This window comes from Mustela nivalis (genome assembly GCF_964662115.1).
Source record: "Mustela nivalis genome assembly, chromosome: 2".
Taxonomy (NCBI): domain Eukaryota; kingdom Metazoa; phylum Chordata; class Mammalia; order Carnivora; family Mustelidae; genus Mustela; species Mustela nivalis.
In genome coordinates, this window is record NC_139021.1 from 33,715,514 (window position 1) to 33,736,636 (window position 21,123).

General features: G+C 39.2%; 1 protein-coding gene across 2 annotated transcripts in view; it reads right to left on the reverse strand.

Annotated features, from left to right (window-relative positions):
- Nucleotides 1–267: 267 nt before the first annotated feature.
- Nucleotides 268–21,123, reverse strand: part of ATP6V1C1 (ATPase H+ transporting V1 subunit C1) — a 43,468-nt gene continuing 22,612 nt past the window's right edge. Inside the window, exons 5-14 of one of the 2 annotated variants that reach the window (XM_082719336.1) lie at nucleotides 20,391–20,485; nucleotides 18,667–18,758; nucleotides 17,554–17,652; nucleotides 15,569–15,637; nucleotides 8,147–8,239; nucleotides 7,963–8,056; nucleotides 6,252–6,349; nucleotides 5,310–5,436; nucleotides 3,621–3,712; nucleotides 268–2,752 (exon numbers count right to left, since the gene is read on the reverse strand). In XM_082719336.1, coding sequence (XP_082575462.1) covers nucleotides 2,743–2,752; nucleotides 3,621–3,712; nucleotides 5,310–5,436; nucleotides 6,252–6,349; nucleotides 7,963–8,056; nucleotides 8,147–8,239; nucleotides 15,569–15,637; nucleotides 17,554–17,652; nucleotides 18,667–18,758; nucleotides 20,391–20,485 — 869 coding nt within the window. In that variant the 3' untranslated portion in view covers nucleotides 268–2,742. Of the gene's footprint in view, nucleotides 2,753–2,806; nucleotides 3,713–5,309; nucleotides 5,437–6,251; nucleotides 6,350–7,962; nucleotides 8,057–8,146; nucleotides 8,240–15,568; nucleotides 15,638–17,553; nucleotides 17,653–18,666; nucleotides 18,759–20,390; nucleotides 20,486–21,123 lie in introns of those variants that run through there. The other variant, XM_082719337.1, reaches the window with a different exon arrangement.

The following is a 21,123-nucleotide window of genomic DNA, read 5'->3' on the forward strand; positions in this document are numbered from 1 at the left end:
CTTGATCTCACAACCTCAAGGATCATAACCTGAACTGAAACCAAGAGTCAGAGACTCAACTGACTGCACCACCCAGGCACCCTGTTACTCTAAGGAAATAAAAAAAAAAGGAAAGAAAGAAAGGAAGGAGGAAGGGAAAGAGGAACGAGAGAGAGGGAAGAGGCAAGAAGAGAGGAGAGCTAAGAGGAGAGGGCAGAGGAGGGGAGAGAGGGGAGTGATGGGAAAGAAAGGCAGAAGCAGCTGAGAATAAAAATAAAAATACAAACATCTAGATCAATTTATATTTTATTTCTAACATTTGGACTATTTAAATTTGAAGTGAGAGCAAAGAAAAGTTCATGTTTGCAGAGTACCTGTGATGCACAAAATATTATTCGAAAGGTATTACTTGATATATGCTCCTTTGCAAAGCTACATGGGGGGCGCATGTTTGCAAAGCTACAGTGGGTTAAGCCTCTGCCTTTGGCTTAGGTCATGATCCCAGAGTCCTGGGATCAAGCCCTGAATTAGGCTCTCTGCTCAGCGGGGAGCCTGCTTCCTCCACTCTCTCTGCCTGTCTCTCTGCCTACTTGTGATCTGTCAAATAAATGAATTTAGGAAAGAAAAGAAAAAAGGAAAAGAAAAGCTACATGGGAGTCTTCCTCCCAGACCACACAGTGTCTGTCCAAGAGCAACTTCAGGAGGCAGGAAAACGCTCCAGGTTGAGGAACTTGGGCTCCTGAAAGTAGCAGGCAGCAGGCACATCATCACCCATCACCGACAAGAACGTCTGCGCTCCTACGTTCCCTCCAAATACCAGCACAATTTAATATCTCATGAACCACATCTAGTAACTTTTCTTTTTCTACATCACGGTCTTTCTTGGATTAAGCTGAAGGAAAAGTGTGTGGCTCACTCATACAGGACACCATAGAGGGCAGGAGGCATGATATGGACAAAAGAGCCCAGCAGTGAGAAACCATGGGTTTGAACACATACTCTAACCGAAAATCTGTGAGAGCTAAGAAAAGAAACTCACTAAAGTCCTTTGCCCCTAAGCCTCCACTAGTAGAGTGGGGACCACCAGTCTCCCCAATACAAACATGGGGAAGGGATGAGGCAATAGGTACTGAGAACACTGGCAGAATGGTCTCGAACAGATGCCCAATAAATGTCTAATGAATCTCAAACTGACCTGAGCCCCATCCTAGAGGAGAAGCAGTAGACTCTGAACAAAGCAAGAAAAGTTGGAAGAGTCCCCTTCCAGGAACAGTAGCTCCCATTAACAATTTATATAAAAAATCCAACATGTACTGAAGCTCAGAGATACTCAAACTGCTTTAACATTATGCTACATCCACAAAGTCTACTCTATACACACATCACTTCCTTCTAACCTTCAAACTCCACAATGTCATGAATCTTGATGGCGAAAAGAAGCTGGAGGCACTCATCTAGGATTCTGAGTACACGCTTCAAGCACTCACCGGGCACCATTTCAAAGCACTACACATGCAAGTGGGATCTCTTTCGCTTAGCACAGCAGCCCCGTTGGGCGGGCACTCTGGTTACCCCCGTTTTATGAAGGAGGGCTGGGGCATGGAGATCACAGGGCTCCACAAGAGCTGGACGGCTACATCTCAGCCACTCTGCATCCCTAAGATACTACCGTGAAAGTCCTGACACACACTGGGATTTTAAACTTGAAGTGACCTTACCTACCCGCACTGGAACAATGTTACCATCCAGGTGAAACCCAGAAGTCACCACGCAGCCCACCAGCTTGCTCTTCAATGCCAAAAACATAGCCTCCAGCCCAGATTATGCCCACTATCCAGAGACGAAGACACAAAATATACTTGCAAAAAAAAGACAGAAAACTACAATTTTCTGACACCAAAACCAAAAATTTTCAGCTACCTCTTATCCAAAGGAAAATTGAAAATAAAATCTGCATCCTCAAAATGTCTTAAATTTAGAATTCTGACAGGGAACTTGGCAGTACGTGTCAAAACTTTAAATATGCATACCCTACGGCCTATGAAGCCTGCTTCCAGGGTCCCTCTTACAGAAATACTAACACATTTCCATACTAAAGATACCTGAAGAAGGAGATCTACTGCAGCAGTGTTTGTCAAGAGCAAAACCAAAAAATAACACGAATATCCAGCCAGTCAGCTATCTTATGGCGGAAATACCCGATGGAAAACCATGCAGCCAGTGGGGGGGTGGAAGAGGCAGCTCTAGACAGACTGCCATCTAGCGATTCTGGACATACTAGCAAGCAAAACAGCAAGTGACAGAATATATGCAGTCTGATCCTACATTTATTTAAAAATAAACTAGGTTTGCACGGGTGTGATATATACATAGAAAGAGGCGTGGAAGAATACATCAACTCCCTTGAGAAGAAATCGGGGTGGGGGGGGTCACAGGCAGGCAGGATCATCTCTCAGTTTTTACCTTCTAGAAGTCTGAATATGTTTGAAGTTAATTTCTTTTGAAATAACAACATAAATTTGGAAGTAAAAAGGATTTGGGAGACTAATTTCTAGAAGGAATAGAATAGTTCAGAAATGCCCTTAAAACACTAACTCCCTTCTCCCATCCGCAGGCCTGGGAGTGCACGGAAAGGGAGCATGGTCACAGAACCTCCTGGAAAAGCTCCTTCAGTCGTCCAGTTCAGAGATCTTTACAGCAAACAATGCCTCCTTTCAGACGATGTCATAAATGATATACAGGTCCAAACGAAGGCTTGTCTGGTTAAAAAATCCTAGGAAGGAAACATGTAAAATCAGGACTTACACAAAACACATGACTGAAGCCGCAAGGTTTCACTACACTTTATTCGAAGTCGGCCCTACTTCCTAATTATTCAAGGGAACTCAAAATCTAGTGTCCAGACGTAAATATCCATCATGTATTGAAAAATAATCTTTACATTTGTGCTGTGACCCCGAACTGGCACACTGACATCCTACGCAAGGCAGACACAAACAGTTGGCCCCCAGTACGGAGAAGAAGTCTGGAAGTGGCCCAGTTAGTGCGCTCTGCTCTCTTTTATAACCTCTCAAAGCGAACCGTTATCTTGCGAAGTTACACACACCACAATACACCTTTGCACAGGTAATTTTATTCTCTCCTGTGGGTGTCAACAGTGCTCACAGATTGGAATTTGAAACATTCAGAAAGCACATACCTGAATATCATCACATTTTGTTACATCATGATTCAGTAACTACTGAACAGTTATGTCTACTAAATACAGTGAACAAAATGGTACAAACGTTTACCATTCCCTTGTAAACAAGGCTTTTGTGCACAACAGTAACAAATGGAATTAATGCATACCACAATATCAATGAAGAAAGACCTTCTCTTTAAATAAACTATTCTGTTTATAAATAAACTCTGATTTTTTTTTTTTTAGTACACATTTACAGACCTGATCAATAAAAAGAAATAAGACATTTAAGAAGAAAATATTGAGAGATGGACCACTATGAAGAACTCACTAGGAAAAGTGGTCAGAAGCAAGCAAAGGACAATAGGGAGTTAAAAGTACTGTCATACTGCAGCCTAGTTCTGTTAGATTACACCAACACAAGGACAGGATTGTCTGGGAAGGAGCTCGTTTTTACTTGAATTCCAGCAAGTTGCAATCAATCTTGTAGTACACATAGGGGTAGTATTCCTGTTGACTCAGGTTTAAGCCTGGAATATCCATAGGAGCCTACAGAAAAACAGGAAAGTTATCCAAATGAGTACTGACAGAAATCAAAGGGAAGAAAAAATTAAGTATTACCATTTACCTTCTGATTGAACAGCTACACTGGCACTAGGTGTAGATGTTTATGCTAATTTAATCCGACTTGGGCATTATTACTCCTATTTTGCCAATGAGGAAACACAGTGGGTAGTAAAGCCAGATTTAAGCCCTCACAGACTCCAAACCCTGTATGTGTTTAACCATGACCCTATGATCCTTTTTTATGCATAATGTATAAAATTACTTTTTAAATCTCAGGCTTGGGGTCTTCAGTTTACGGGGCATGTGGCTTCTTAAAATGTTGAATAGAAGAAAACCAAGTCCGATTTTAATGATATCACTTACTAACTATGAATGTTTTAAGAATATATTGGTGGGAGGGGTGCCTGGGTGACTTGGTAGACTTGGGTGTCTGCCTTTGGCTTGGGTTGTGATCTCAGGGTCCTGGGATCGAGCCCCAAGTTGGTTCCATGATCAGTGGGAAGTCTGCTTCTCCCTTTCCTCTGCTTCTCCCCTCCACTCATGCTCTCTCGCCCTCTCTCAAATAAATAAAATCTTAAATGAAAAAAGAATATACTGGTAAGGGAATGCCTGGGTGGCTCAGTTGCTTAAGCGGCTGCCTTTGGCTTGGGTCATGATCCCAGCATCCTGGGATTGAGTCCCACATCGGGCTCCTTGCTCAGCGGGAAGCCTGCTTCTCCCTCTGACTCTGCCTGCCACTCTGTCTGCCTGTGCTCACTCTCTCTGACATAAATAAATAAATAAATAAAAATAAGAAACTGACCTGGTTTAAAAAAAAAAATATATATGTATATATATATATATATATATATATATATATATATATATATATACTGGTAGGAAATTACGTATCAGATAGTTGAACCTCATGTATTTTCTTGACAATTACATGAAAATGTAGAAAGTAATTTCCTGCATTTACTTCTGTCAAAAAAAACTGGTGTGTCATGGGTTCTAATTAATGTAAATGTAAGGTACTACCATCCTAAAAAGGAAAAAATTCAAGATTATTTGAAATAAAAACCCACTACAGTTTTAAACATCAGCAAGAGTTTGCTTATACTGTCTGAAAACACACTTTGCTTACACCCACCGTCTGAAGTAAGATAGAAACATACCGGTTTAGAAAAATGGTAGCTCCCTTTAAAATACTCCTATACTGACTTTGCTACTTGTCCCAAATACAACTGAATTAACTACTTATTATCTTCTTCTCTGAAATTTATTAACTTTGGTAAACAAGTAGGATAGTATTGCTGCTTGCTTCTTTACTTCTGCAGCTATAAACATCTGATCTATAGCAAGACAATGACTGGCGTAGAAGCAAAAGCACTGCTCTAACTAGTATAAAACACGGTAAACAATGTCAATTACCTGCTGTGTTTATCTAACAAATTAACTGAGGACCTCAAAGTAATAAAAAAAAATAGATTTAATAAACAATATTTACTATCCCTTTTCCATTTATCTCCTTCCAATAATTTTTTTCTGAAATTCATTCCAGTTCCTGCTCCTCCAAGGCACCTAAATAAGTGCTTACATCAATAATGGCCGCCGCACTGCTGTCTAGATGTTTGTACAGTTCGTGTAATACTTCTCTTAGTTTCTTCACTGTTTTCTTATTGGGCTGAAGGAGCATCGCTTGGAAGTTCACTGGCAAGCCATACCTTTTCAGGAAGCAAATGTTCAGTATGTAACACAAGTAAACATATAAAGAGATTTTCTTTTCAAAGCAAATATTCTCGTAGTCTTCTTTAATCAGTTAATAGAGAGAGGGTACCTCATTTTAAGGACAAGTTCAACTAATATACAGAGAAACTCTATCTTCTCTGGTCCTCACTGTCCACTAGAAATCTTACCTTAAAATGAGAGCCCACTGCCTATTAGAATTTACTTTTAATTACTCTTCGATTTTTAATCTATGAATACCCTCGGCAATAATATGTACGCTTAGGAGACACCTTCATGATAAGGAAATAATACAATTACATCTTGAAAAGTCAATGAAATTTACAAATGGCAAATACAGCTACAGATTAACTATTTTGAACTACTTTTAATATGAGCAAAATATATAGAGGATCATAAGATGATTGACATTTTTAAGTATCTCAAAATGATAAATGACTCTAGGTTAATATGAAACAGTGATTTCAAATAAACCATCAGTATACCAAGTACCAAACTACATGTAAAGTATGTGAAAAATCTTTTAAACAAATATTAGCTAAATACTTTATAATCTACTTTTAACTTTACACCAGCAACGAACCAGGGAGTATAGCAGTATGGATCCCTTTTTCCAAACCTGGCATCAAGGACAAGACTAATATGAAGGTAGGATACTGACAATCTCTCTCTCATGGTTGTCCTTTTGGTTTCTCTCCATCAATTTCCTATTACGACTGTTGTAACAAAGAGGTCTAATGTAAAGGGATCCATAAACCCTTCATTTCCAAGTTTCTTGATCAACTTTCTTTACCTTAAAACAGACTCAACAAAAACCCTCAATGCTTTCACATGAATCCACGCAATAAACGCCTCACTGAAATTTACTTTCAGCCACCGTACAAGTGGTCCCTATAAAAAGGAAAAAGAAAATCACCACAAATTTGGTCTTGAAAATGGCAATTAGAAATAAATAAATCAAATATTTTTAAAGGAGTGACTTTCCAGTAAGAATTTAGAGGAGAATTAAATCACATAATAATTCACTTTAAAAATGTTTCAAACACTTCATCTTAAATAAGATTAAAAGGTTAGCCACTACACTATAACCTTAGTAGACACCAAAATTCATGGAATCTATTTCACTACACAGATAAAGGCATAAATTTTAATGAAAGCAGTTTAAACTGATATACAATATAGGTATGTCCTAGACTTGAAAACCAAAATATAAAAAACTTAGTGCAATACATGCCAGACATTTAAAATAGGATTCAACTTATAAACAACTCCTCAGGAACAGGATAAATAGTGACATACTAAGTTATTTAATACATATCTCTAGGTCTTAATTTTTTCATACAGTATCAGGCCTGTTGATCTAGATCCCTTAAACCTCTTCACATTCTGAATTTTTAATGATTCTATTATGTAGGATAACTTCTCTTTGAACTTAAAATATCTGGTATAGTTTCCAGTACTAAATAAAAACACTCCTTTAAACAGATTTTAAAATAACTTAATACTGCCTTTCAGTACATAAAAGACATACATGATCAGTTCGGCTGAATTATTTAGTGAACATCGTTAGTTTCATTTGACGTACCAACCAATTAATTTAAGCAAAAAGGACAAGACAATGTGAAAATCTTTGGTTCAAGTATCTGTTCTTTAAAAAGGCTCCGGACCTTCTTAATAAGTTGGTTCTACTGGGCATTACTTGGTTAGGGTTAGTTTTCTCCAATGGAGATGCTATGGTTTATAAGTACTTAGGAATAATTTAAAATGGGATTTGTTTTTATTTTCTCTTGCCTTACAAGAGAAAGAAATTTTCACTTATCACCCCTTTCATGCAAGCTTCTAGTCTTTACAGTAATCCAGCACTCAAAGATGACAAGAGAGTTGACACCACCTTCCCTTGTCATTTCTCCACCTCCCTTCCCAATTCTGCCTCAAACATACAAACTCTCCAGTGGTTTAAAAAGAAATTGCTTCAGTATCATATTGCAGCATTAAAAAAAATTTGCCACAAGGAAATGAAAATTCTTCCTGAAAGAACTACTACTTAGTTAAAATAATACCTCACTACATTGCATTTAAAATTAATTTCTGATACAGATTTGGATGGAGTAATTACCTTTAAGGCATGGATTTTCAAGATCTAAGTTTTCTTAGAGAAAATTCATTTTGGTTAAGAGAAAAAGTAACTAAACTCAAATGTCTTAAAGTAAAATCAGTTTTCTCTTTTAAATAAAAAGGAAATAGCAATACTGTCTTTTCTTCTGCTTAACACTGATAATACTAAATATTAAGAACACATACGGAGCACCTGGGTGGCTCAGTAGGTTAAAACCTCTGCCTTCAGCTCAGGTCATGATCCCAGGGTCCTGGGGTTGAGCCCCCATCGGCCTCTCTGCTCAGCGGGGAGCCTGCTTTCCTCCTCTCTCTCTGCCTGCCTTACTGCCTACTTGTGATCTCTGTCAAATAAATAAATAAATTCTTAAAAAAAAAACAACAACACATACAAACTGCTTTTTCTTGTCGGTAGAAAGCCTGTTCATTTCTTCTTTATCTGCTTTCATCTCCTCTTCATTATACTGGAAGTCACGAACGATGAATCTGAATTTGGAGTGGGGGAGAAACAAAATTGTCCACACTGTGTATATAGGAGATCCAATAAATTAAAAAACAAAAAAATAATAATCTTACTTGTTCTCCCTGGCTTTGTGTCTGAAGTCATCAACTGCCTTCCTGAACAAGGTGACATTACAGAGATAACTGTCTTGGTCCTCGGAGAGAACACTATGGGGAAAAAAAACCAAAAAAGTCCATTTAAAGCTTTATATTGATTGCTCTCTTTCACACCGAGGGCAGAATTCACAAACAGGAGGAGGAGGAACAGTAGGGTGTGGCAGCCCTTCCCAAACCACCTCCAGGCTAACTACTTGTACTGCCCTGGACACTCTGGGCACTCCATGTTTATGATATGTAACTTTACAAAGCCTTAACAGCCCTATGCCATCTGCCTCTTCCTAACCCAATGAACTCCAACATTTAATCAAGTTCAATGTCCAAACTCTAAAAACCATGCTTTCCCATCTATCAGTGCCAGGCCAGATGTGGCAAAATCAGTAACTACTTTATTCCAGAGGCTCCCTGCTTCCTTGCTAATAAGTACGTTCTTCTCTTCTGGAAACCAAATTCTCTCTACCTCTCTCCAGCCCAGCCCAGCCCTGCCCAGCCCATGAAGGCCTGGCTCACCCTCTCTACACTGCCAATACCTCCTACCTCGGATCCTTCCTTCCCCGCTGCCCCCAACATCCTAACTCAAAAACAGACAAAGGCAACGGTCTAAATATCCTTTGACAAAACACTTTTCTGCATCTCAGGGCTTCCTCTAGAAGAATCCCAGCGAGGTAAGAACTTCTATCCAGTCATGGGTCTCACGGACATCACTGGAAATACTTTCCCAGACATAACTGTAGGGAAATTTTAACTGTCATATAAATTCCTATGGGGAAAAGCCGTTTGGAAAGGCAAACCATACTGTTCGTGCATACCAGGACTCCCGCTTGGCTTTCAAGTTACCTACAGCTACTCATGTAGAGAATCCCACAGGCGGGGTCTACAAAGCCATACACTGAATTGTTCAACAGTGATGAGGCTGGGGCAGGAGTATCACTTAATTTTATATGGAGGGGTCTCTTTTCCCTTCTACTTTCCAAGTATTAGGTTTTTTTGTTTGTTTAGTTTTTATTTACAATGTGGAACCTCTGAAATCCCCAAAAATAGTATTTTACAAACCTGAGTGCTTGTGGAATTCAAAGATACTTTACTAAATATGAGGGAGAAGGAAAAAAAAAAAGCAAGTTTAGTTTTTCCAAGAAGTCTAAGAACTGCCTGGTTAGCAGTCAATTCAGGTAAATTCAGGAGGCAATGACAATACTTAATGGCAGAACGGCTGTAAGAACGGAGGCAACCTGGCTCTTGGTCTACCTCTCCAGCAGCAGGACCGGCACGTGCCTCTGGGAGGACTGATCACTGGCATCGCTAACAGAGAGAAACTCAGCTACTCTGGATCTGGGACATTAAAACTTCCTTTTCAAAGAGGTGCCCTCTTGGGGCACCTGTGTGGCTCAGTCAGTTAAGCGTCCAACTCCTGATTTGGGCTCAGGTCACAATCTCAGGATTGCCAAGAACAAGCCCCCTACTGGGCTCTGAGCTGCGAGTGGAGCCTGCTTAGGGGTCTCTGGGTCCCTTCTCTCTCTTCCTCTGCCACTTCCCCACTCCCTCTCTTAAAAAAAAAAAAAAAAAAGAAAGAAAAAGAAAGAAAGGTGTCCTCTCTGACTGGCTCTGCCAGCAAAGCTAGAGTGTGTGACCCTGGATCTTGTGAGTTCAAGCAGCACATTGGGTGTGGAGAGCATTTAAAAATAAATTATTTTAAAAATGTAAGAATTAGGGTGCCTGGGTGGCTCAGTTAGTTAAGCGTCTGCCTTCAGCTCACGTCATGACCCTGGGATCCTGGAATTAAGTCAGGCGTCAGGCTCCCTGCCCAGTAGGGAGTCTGCTTCTCCCCCTGCCTCTGCCTGCTGCTTCCCCTGCTAGTGCTCTCCTATACTCACTCTCAAATAAAATCCTAAAGAAAAAAAAAAATTAAAATTTAATAAATAAATAAATAAATAAATAAATGGGGCTCTCTCAAAACTGTTACCCTTAGTTCTTGCTCCCGGTGCCTATCAAATCCAAGACAAGGCAGCTACCAAGTGGACAAAACTCAGTAACGAATCTTTTATGATCTTCAGGTCTCCCAGGCTTACCTCCGTAAAATGCACACTGTGATCCAAAAAATCCAAATCCAATCTGACAGGTGAGTGCAGACCCCTAACAATATTCCTCCACTACCATAGTTATCTTCTAAATTCACCCCATACTTTGCCGTTTTAAAGACCATTTGAAAAGCACCTGATGTCTGCCACAGCTCTGTGACAATGAGCAGCACAGTCTACCATGTAGAGATCTGGGTCACAGCAAAGCTGTTTGGCTTATTCAAAATCCTTATGGTGAAGAAGCCAAGATTAAAAATTCAGTCTTAGGACTAAATCCTGCTATGCTACCTTATTAAGAAAAAATAAATGGGGGTGCCTGGGTGGCTCAGTGGGTTAAAGCCTCTGCCTTCGGCTCAGGTCATAATCCCAGAGTCCTGGGATCAAGCCCCGCACTGGGCTCTCTGCTCAGCGGGGAGCCTGCTTCCTCCTCTCTCTCTCTGCCTGCCTCTCTGCCTACTTGTAATCTCTGCCTGTCAAATAAATAAATAAAATCTTTTTAAAAAATAAATAAATAAAATAAAAAATAAATGAAACCATTTGCTTTTCTTTCTACCCCCAGAAAAGATATTCCTTCAAACATTATAAAAAACAAACCATGAGTCCTTGGTATAACGGACTTTCAATCATTTAACATGTACTGAGCCTCTATAAATGTGACCGGCTCTTGTTACGTATTGGGAATAAAACTAAGACAACTTGGTTCACGGACCTCAAAGCGTGGGTCTAATCCAGGAAACAGAAATAAGTAATACAATACAGAATTGCAAATGTTACAACAGAAGATATATGTGACATATTAGGGCAAAAAGGTAACTGATACCATCTCAGGGGAGATCAAAGAGTTTCACAAACGCAGTGATGCCAACCGGAAGTGGGAAAGGCAAAGGAGAAAACATGCCCGGAGAGCCCCCCACGTAAAGGCACATGGGTGTGGAAGAACACGGCGCATTTGGGGCTCTACCAGAAACAGCCACAGCTGAACAGAGTACAGAGAGGGGTGTGTGTGCACGCTTGTGTGCCAGTGATAGACTGGTACACCACAAAGTGAGAACGGCACCAAGGCAGGAGGCTGCCGAGAGGGAAGAGAAGAGCGGGGACAGAGGGGACGAGCTGACCGCAATTCCAACAGTCCAGGCCAGAGATGGAGAAGCAGCGGCTGCAGCTGGGGGTGGGTGGGGGGAGTTAAAGTCAGTTGAACCGTAAGAAGTTGTTGGTATCTGACCATTTTTGACCTACAAAACAGCAATTTTGTATGAGTCAACCAAATGCGACTGGAGGTAGAAATAACACGGCTGTTAGACTGGGTCGTGGGAGGGCAGGTCGGGAGGGAGAGGTACGAGTCCAAAATGACTGACTACCATGGTCTGGTTTGGTAACTAGGCACATGCTGCTGCCACACACTACAAGAAGGGGGGCGACTGAGGCTGAGATTCGGGGGGATAATGTCCTATTCACAGTTACGCGCCTATTCATGGCGCAGATATGTATAGTGTCCAGGAGGAACCCAGGTGTGAGAGTGAAACTATGGGGTCAGCCAGGCTACGAATGGAGACTTCAGAGTCCCAAAGCTGCAGGCAGCGGTCAGAGCCCTGGGCGTGGCTGAAAAGGCGCTGACAGAAGAACAGGCTGTCCCACTAAGACAGAAGAGTCCACGTCTAGACTTGCCAATACTCAGGGCTACCAGATTCTCTCGAGCTCACTCAGGCAATTCACGCGTAAAAGCCCGCAGGCTGCATTACAGATTAATTCAGGGAGGGAATGTGCAGGAGGTCACAGGGGCAGAGATGATGGTGCAGGCAAGACAACAATAGCTAAAGTGATCACGAGAGAGTCCAGGCTCAGCGGGAGAGGAAGCATGGCTGGAGGAAATCAACAATGTCAGAGCAAAGGGAAAGGGACTAGAGATGTGGACAAGGTCAAAGAGCAGGTTCTGGGACAGCAGGAAAGATGGAAAGAGGTCTCAGGTCATGATCCCTGGGTCCTGGGACTGAGTCCCACACGTCGGGAAACCTGCTTCTCCCTCTGCCAGCTGTTTCCCCTGCTTGTGTGCTCTCTCTGACAAATAAATAAATCAAATCTTTTAAAAAAAATAACAAATAAATAAACGATGACAGCAAAAAACTCAAGGGGAGGTGATGATTTGTGAGCTGCAGGGATCGGGGAGACGAGAAGCCAGAAGCTGGAGGCATTTCAAGTCAAGCCAAAACCAGCATGACCTTAAGTGACATTATGAAATCAAGGCACAGAAACAAAATCAAAGCCAGAAGGAGAGGAAAGAGTTAAGAGAGTGCCATCTTTTCATCTTGGACTATGCCTGGAAGGGAGCTTAGTTTAGCTTAACCGAGGCTGCACCAGTCTTACTAGGTTCAAATAAATGACCCAAACGCACTGCTTCCTTTAGTTCTGCTGTTTCACAGTAGGAGCACCAACCTCACGCAGGCGTAACCAGGCCTTAAGGAAACCGCCATGTCTTCCAGACATTTCACGGCATTTTCAGTCACCCATGTGGGTAGCCTTGCTTCGGGAGCTCAGCGCTCTACCCGCTGCTTCGGACTTCTTAGCTTGGTCCTAAAACTCAGAACTGCCATCTTCTCTGTGCCTTAATTAATCTATGTCACTGCCAAGGCATCTCTCCTGCCTTTCTTCATAAAAGTTATCTTTGGGGGCACCTGGGTGGCTCAGTGGGTTAAGCCTCAGCCTTCAGTCAGGTCATGATCTCAGGGTCCTGGGATCGATTCCCACATCAGGCTCTCTGCTCCGCGAGGAGCCTGCTTCCTCCTCTCTCTCTGCTTGCCTCTCTGTCCACTTGTGATCTCTCTTTGTCAAATAAATAAAATCTTAAAAAAAAAAAAAAAAATCTTTGCAATCCCTGCTCTGAAACACAGGGAAAACTTTTCTCTGCACTGGCAAGTACAGGTTTTCCTAGGCTTTTGTAGCTGGGTTCCTCTAGCTCCCTCACCAGAAACCTCTGGGGGGTACCAATGCATCTGTGGTACTGTTTCCAATAACACAGAAAAGGCCAAAGTTAACTAGTCATCGGACCTGGTCAGACTACCTTCACAAGGAAAAACACAAAAAGGAAAGTGGCAATCCTGAGTACAAGTGAAAAACACCTGTCTCTGAACAGTTTTTCCAACAAGAAGCAGACCAGCAGCCCAGCCTCCACTTTCTTGGCCATACCTGTGCACAGCACTGACACACAGCCCCGTGCTTCTCCATACAACAATGCTGGGAGTTCAAAAGTGTCCAGTGATTTTAAGACTTAAGTAGAATACTTTAAAAATAGCTGGATTCTAAGCATTTTTTAAGTGAAATTATCTCCTTCAGATTTGAAGACCGTATTTTTCAATTCATTCTTCTACCTTGCAATTTCACTTTCATCTTCACTGCTCCCAAGAGTAAGGACTCAAGTGCCAAAAAGCAACAAGTGAAAGTACTGCTACTTACAAGTGACTTAAAAATGAAGCACTTTAAATAATTACTAGCATATAGAAGCAACTCAAAATTGTTAGTTATTATATAACCTAAAAATCCAGCATCAAGTCTTAGAGATGCTTCCTGAACAGTGGACAAAATTCCAAATTAACCCACCACAGCCTGTCACAGGGCTAGGGGAGCTGCTGCTGTTCTTGTGGACTAAATTTAAACAGCTGAACTTCCATGTCAGTGGTTCCAAGTGTCTTCTGAATGGAGACGCAAGCAAAACAGAGGTTCTCACAGACCAGTGGTCAGGGAGCACTTACCCATCATTTAAAAGACGGGTGCTATCTACACTGAACTCTTACTGGTTGGGGTTTCTTTCCTTTAAGCTACTAGAGTAATATTCAAGAGATGCAAATCTCTGAAGTAATATATTTAAAGCCCTTCTTTCAGAGTAAATCTGAAACTTATCTACACACCACTCCCCTGGACTTTGGGTCTGGCATATATACAACCTGTGAGGACATTCTGTAAACACCGGGTCCTTGGGTCTCCTCCCTCCCTGCCTCTCAGATATAAAGTCGACCTCTATGGCTTTAATGTTCTATAGAGTACAAAGGTATAAGAAGTTGTCATCTGTCAAGATAAACAGCTTCATTGGGAAACTAATATGAAGATTAAGGCTTTCCCTGAGTCTTCAGCTGGTGTGAACTGAAGGTATTCCCCAAACTGGGGGGGTGGAAATCGTGATGGGCAGAGGTTTGTGGTTTAGTTCTCAAACAAAAATCAACATTTGTGAAACTACAACAATCATATTACCTTATATTTTATATAACTTATCAAGCCTTAAAATAGTCTCATCATGTGTACTGGGAAGGTGCTATGTGCATCTTACAGACAAAGAAAAATGAGGCCCAGAGAAGGTAAAAGACTTACCCCAAGTCACACAGCAAGTTGGTAGCAGAACCAGCAAAGAACTCAAATCCCTGGATCCAGCACTCTTTCCATTATACTAAGCTACCTCCCATATGACACAATGAAACTGGAAAAGAAAATATTGCATGGGCCTAACCTTACTAATACCACCTCTTTACTATCTGCTATACCTTTTTCTCCCCACATGTTGCCACCTCTTGAGGCACAGCCATACAGAAGAACCCCAGGGGGGCTGCATATACACTGTATTTAATACTTTCTCAAAGAAACCTGACTTTTAGTCCTAATTTGTCATTGGACATTGGCACAGCCAATGCAATCAAATACCTTGGGCAACTATTGAATTCTTCTGTATTTTTACTCCTTTATCCACAAGAATAACTGACCCAATTCTTCACAGAATTGTAAATATCAAATTAGACAATGTATATCAAGCCATAAATTTAAACAATTAGTACAAGTTTTTCTTAATGCAAAATAAGATTAGGTAGAATCCACACTCACTGGAAAGTGAGATCAACATGATACTCTAGCAGCCATTTTGATATACTTCCTTTGCAAGAGAAATGAAGAATTATAGACACGGAGTAGATATACAATAAATATTGAACAAAGAATTCTCAGAAGGTGGCACAGCATGGCAGAAACAGTGACCTGGGTTCTAATTCTAGCCCTGCCATTAATGAGATGTGTGACTCTGGGCAAACCCCTTCACTGCTGTGGCCTCAAACTTCTCCATCTATAAACTTATGACAGTACAGATCAGACTGTACAAGGTCCCTTCCAGAGGTCTCTAACTGTGATAACTAAAGTTAACTTTATAAGGTGAAAAAGATGATCCTGAAACCACAATTTACAAAGTAAAGATAAAGCTATTTCCTAACCCAACATCCCAATTATAAAAAGGAATTCTAGGAAAAAAACGGATTTTACAAAGACTACTACTTACTTGCTAGACCTTGGAACTACCATTTCAGCTAGTGTTTCGTACTGCTTAATCCAGTCATTGTGGTTTAACCTGCAGAAAAGATACAGTAAGTAGCGGAAAAGAAGAAACAATCCCTGCCACATCCAGAAAGAGAAAAAAATATGGGACAAACCGGAAATTCAACTAAGTATACCTCAAATCTATGTAACCAAAAACAACAACAACAAAAAAAAAACATTTTTTGAGTTTTACCCTGAGAATGAATTTCAAACACAGTGAGTGGTGAAGCAGGAACTACAGTTCACCACTCTTACATCCAGTAACTATTGCAAAAGAGGCACATCCTGGAACTAAGTTTGGAAAGGAAGTAAGCAAAGTACAGATTTTAAATGACTTTCAAACTTCAGAGTTAATATGCATTACCTTATTAAAAATAAACTAATTTAAAGGCCATATTGAAATCTCTATCATGTCTATTCACTCACTGCATCAAACTGTATTTACTAAAAGCACAGCATACCAGGAAGGATTGAGTAAATTAAGTGACAGCAAACCATGCTGTACACAACATTGTGCAACAACCCTCCATAGAGACCAATGGTTTTGGGTGTGTGCAAAAAGACAGTTATGTTTGCAATTTAATGAACTTCAGTATTTGTAGGTCACAGAGTGAATAATTCAACACGTAAGGTATCCTAGGTCCTATGTTTCAATTACAATGTACAGAAAACTAAAAATTTCTGATCTTAAACACAAACTTTCAATAAAGATTGCAGCAAATCTTTCACCCAAGCAACGTTATTTTCCTACACAGTATAAAGACACAGATATACAGAAGTTTATTATAAATAATCAGTGCTCTAGTATTCTGCAGTAAAAGGAGAAAAGCTGATGTCAGATAATATTGCAGACATGGTAAATTGAATGCAGGTACTTTTTCCCAATAGTCCCAGTTTCCTAACCAGATAAAAAAATGCAGAGCAAAGCAAAGGATGAATTTGTGCAATGACACTATGAAGAATCCCCAAATCTCTCACCTCAGTTCAGATCCTCCAAAGATTTCCTGACAGCAAGACTTTAGTCCAAGTCAGAAATGAAACCATTAACAGTGTTTCTTTCTCATACACACACGTGCAGTGTGCACAGAGTTCTAATCCTTCCTACGAGTGTCCAAAGGTTTCATTTTACCAAGATTAACTATGATCAAACACTAACACAGAAGACCTAATCTGAAGATTTCAAAGGGTTCTCTAACCTAGCACACCATGCCCAGAGCCTATGCCTGTTTTCATAAAGATAGTTTTCTGGAAACACAGCCACATCCATTCTGTAGGTACTGTGCACGGCTGCTTTCAGCTACAACCAACTAATCTGAAGATTTCAAAGGGTTCTCTAACCTAGCACACCATGCCCTGTTTTCATAAAGACAGTTTTCTGGAAACACAGCCACATCCATTCTGTAGGTACTGTGCACGGCTGCTTTCAGCTACAACCAGAGAGTTGACATGGCAGAGCTGAACAGCTGTTAAGAGACCCTTGGGCTTGCAAAATGTAAAATATTGACTATATGGCCCTTTTAAAAATAAATTTTCTAACCCCTGGCCTAATGCATCCTTTGTTTCTTAAAGGGTTTAATTCATCCTGACCAATCATGAAGATTTTTCAGAAAAACAAATACAAAGAGCTTCCTACTTTGAAAAATCTAAAATCTGTATTTTTTTTTAAATCCAATAATTTAGCATTATTTAATTTTTAAGTAAGCCCACTCTACTAACCTGCTAACTTGGATTAGAATCGCAATTTGTAACTGATGTCTTCATTACCAGATTATGAACTCAATTCTACTGCGTGTGCCCTAGGAATACATGTTGGTTCACAGAATGAAGGACAATGTAATAGTCCCTTTACCACTGGGTTCTAGCGGACAATTCAAATTCCAGTATCAGATACTAACATTTTTCTTATATTTTAACAAGTAAAAAAGCTTTTGTAATTAAAGGACATACTTGGGAACTACAACCAGTAACGTGACGAGATACTCTGAATCAAGAACAAAGTCATCCTTCTTCACAATTTCCGCTAAACTTCTAGTTAGTAAACTTCCTCTGAGGAATAAGAAAAAAATAATCAGGCTGATAATGCCTCCATAACACAAGTAAAGAAAGAGCAGGCTAATTACATTCACATATATATACTATACATACATCTTGTGAAATGGATTAATCTTATTAATGTCTTTACTTTGTAAGAAGTCAAAATTTAACTATTTCCCACCCCCACTATTAAAGAAATGTCAACATTTATCAAAATTTGCCTCTAGTATCTCCCTTTGTATTTTCTTTAATTATTATAACTCAGTTCTTCTCTTGATTACATATATAATACCTCAACTGGGCAAGTGTTATTCATTATATGTCAATTAAAGTCTATTTCACGATACTTACAAAATTATATCATCTAAGGACAACCTCTGATTTTCCTCCCTCTCCCTGGGTATCATCTGATACTAGGCAATTTTGGTTAGTTAACCCAATAATCAACTCTTTCAAATCAGTCTTCATTTGGTCTCCCAGTACATTTCATAATGAAAATGACTTGCCCTGTTTGTACCACTGATGGTATCCAACCAATTTTCCCTCTGGAATATGAACATGTAACTTGAATAGTTAAATGCTTAAAGCTACATTTGCAGTAGTCATAGTACAATGAGATCATGAAAACATGTTCTAGTTTTTAAAAACCTAACATGTAAAAAAGCTGAATCTGCAAAACAGAAAAGCACATAAATTACACTGTAAAAGGATTCTTCAGTAGAATTTTTTTAAGCAGCAGGTAATTGTTATGCAATTAAACTATGATTTAATTTAAAACAATTTCAAACAGTTTTTCAGTAAAAACTTAAATGCATAAAGGGATAAACTAAACAAGTACAATAAATCAGCCTCGCATCTGTTTTGACTAGCCAGAGTTAATAAACTTTTCTCCAGAAGTAAACAAACACCATTCTGATTACAGAAACAGCATAAACTGGAATTCACTAAACCCCAACAATAGCTCATTCAGTGCATGCTAGAGTGCTTCCCCAATTCTTAATATTAACATATACTTGATATACTTACGCATTCTTCCGTTCCAAATTCTGAAGATTTCCTTTCAAGTTATTATATGCGGATGCTCTAGATTTCAGGTCATTGTCAATTTGAGTCACTCCCTTTAAAAATGAAAAAGAAAAATAGGCAAAATTTTCCTAAATCTGCCTATACTAACACAAATAAAGTAGCCGTACCTCAATATTTACTTTAAAAAACACCATCACTGGTTGCTGATGTAAGAATTATTATCTTAAAAGCACAACTTTAAAAGGTCATTTTAAAATATAACCTACTTCATTTTTTAAAAATTTTTTTCATTTAAAAAGAACCTACTTCATTTTTAATAACCCTGATAATTTCCATATGAATTTCTTCTACCAAAGATAAAGTTTTAGTCCACATATATTTTAATTACTATTATGACATTACGTCTTAAAACATGCAAATGAAATCTAGGCCACTGGGTACACACAAATTATTAAAAGGGTTAACTTCACAAGGCTGAAGGATGAATTTCCCAAAAGTAATAAACCACACAGTTTTGTTGTTCACAACACCAGTATTCTTACACAAACTATTTTTGCAATTAAATTACAATTGTGGACGAATATATTTATAAATGTTACAGAAGCTGATTGTTCAAAAAGAGGCCATTTCTAAAGCTACTAACAATTTAGGAAGAAAGTACAAATCGCAGATTTAACATTTGAAGAATTAGTTTCAACTCAGCTCTACTATTATTAGCTGTGTGGCACTGGGGTAAGTCAATTCACCTGTGTGAGCCTCTTTCCTCTATATACTTCTATCAGATAATGATGATTAGATCCTTGATAAGGATCAAAAGAAAATAAGGCTCAGTCATACTAAGAGCACCGTATTATATAATCTAACTATTCATTTTCATTAAATTAAAATGATGACTTCAGTTTTAAAATCCTTAATAACCTACTCATTTATATATTTAACTATAGAGCATACTGTTCAAATAGTCATTGGGAGCCAGGAAAAAAATCTGTCCAAGTGATTTAAACCACAGTTTTCACCCAGATTATAACAATGTTGACAATTAAAAGGGCACTATTTGCCCTGTTTATAGTTTCAGGTAAGACTTTTACATTTTCTCTCAAGTTCAAGGACTACAATATAAAAGGAACTCTTAACTTGGTGAGTTCATGGATGAGCTTTACAGATCTGTGCACACCCTGAAACTGTACATAAAATCATGTGTATGCAAATACATGCATTTTGGGGGGGCGGGTAGAGGACTGATATAGTGAATGTCAAAAGGTGTCAGAGAACCCATAAAGTTTAATGTCTAATTCAGACTATACATAACCATGCTAAAGTAATCATTGTCATCTACCTGAATGACTACTAAATCTTCGATTCCAATTTCCTGTTCTACACAATCTCAATTACCCTTAAATTATAAACAATAATTAAATTATAAATAATAAACATTGAATTTTAAAGTTTACTTTCTTACTTAAACACCGTTGAATACAGTATTTAAGTTAACCACTTGAGTAAGTAAACACCACAACTTGGATAATGTACATAGCAAAAGTGTTATATTTTAACATCTTTCTTTTTTGGTAAAGTTGTACTAAGGATAGCTCCCATTTGCATCAATCATGTATCATTTAGCTGCTTTGTCAAAGCCTAAAGAGAATTTCCCAGCTAAATACTTACAAAATAAATAAAGCCATTATAAATCAATGCATCCTACCCGTGTCATTTTTTAATCTTACCTTGGCAATTATTTCAGAAATATTTTTCAGGGACTGCTTGATTGGATACTTAGCCATGTCCCACTGAAACCTTGTTATGTAAGTAACCAAGTCAACTGAAATAAGGAAATAAATTAATTACTGAGAAGCAACAGACTGTTTATAGTTTCCAACACAGCAGTAACTTTCTAATGCTAAAATTTGCTTTGAGAAAATCAGTAAAGATGTCATCATTGCTGGAGAGTCCTGATTTCAAAAACATGGAACCATATTAACTAACATGGATTAATCAACATTTTTACCTTATAATCTGACTGAATCTCTTCTTACTCAAAATTCCGTATTTTTATATACACGTGTATGTGCGTATTAATGCTCCTTCTAATCTGATAGCTTAAAAAACAGAAAATGCATATACCCCTGATATGTCTCATATGTAGGAGAAAGAGACACAAAGATAAGAAACGACTGCAAACTGTCTCCTCAATAAGCAGAATTTGACAAAAGTATGTTCTTTCTTTGCCAACTTACTCCAAATGAAACTAAATCTTTTAAAACCAGGTGATAATTGTTTCTAGGAGTCTAAACTTCAACAATCTTCAAAACACAAACCCTGGGCGCCTGGGTGGCTCAGTGGGTTGAGCTGATGCCTTCGGCTCAGGTCATGATCTCGGGGTCCTGGGATCGAGTCCCACATCGGGCTCTCTGCTCAGCAGGGAGCCTGCTTCCCTCTCTCTCTCTCTCTCTCTGCCTG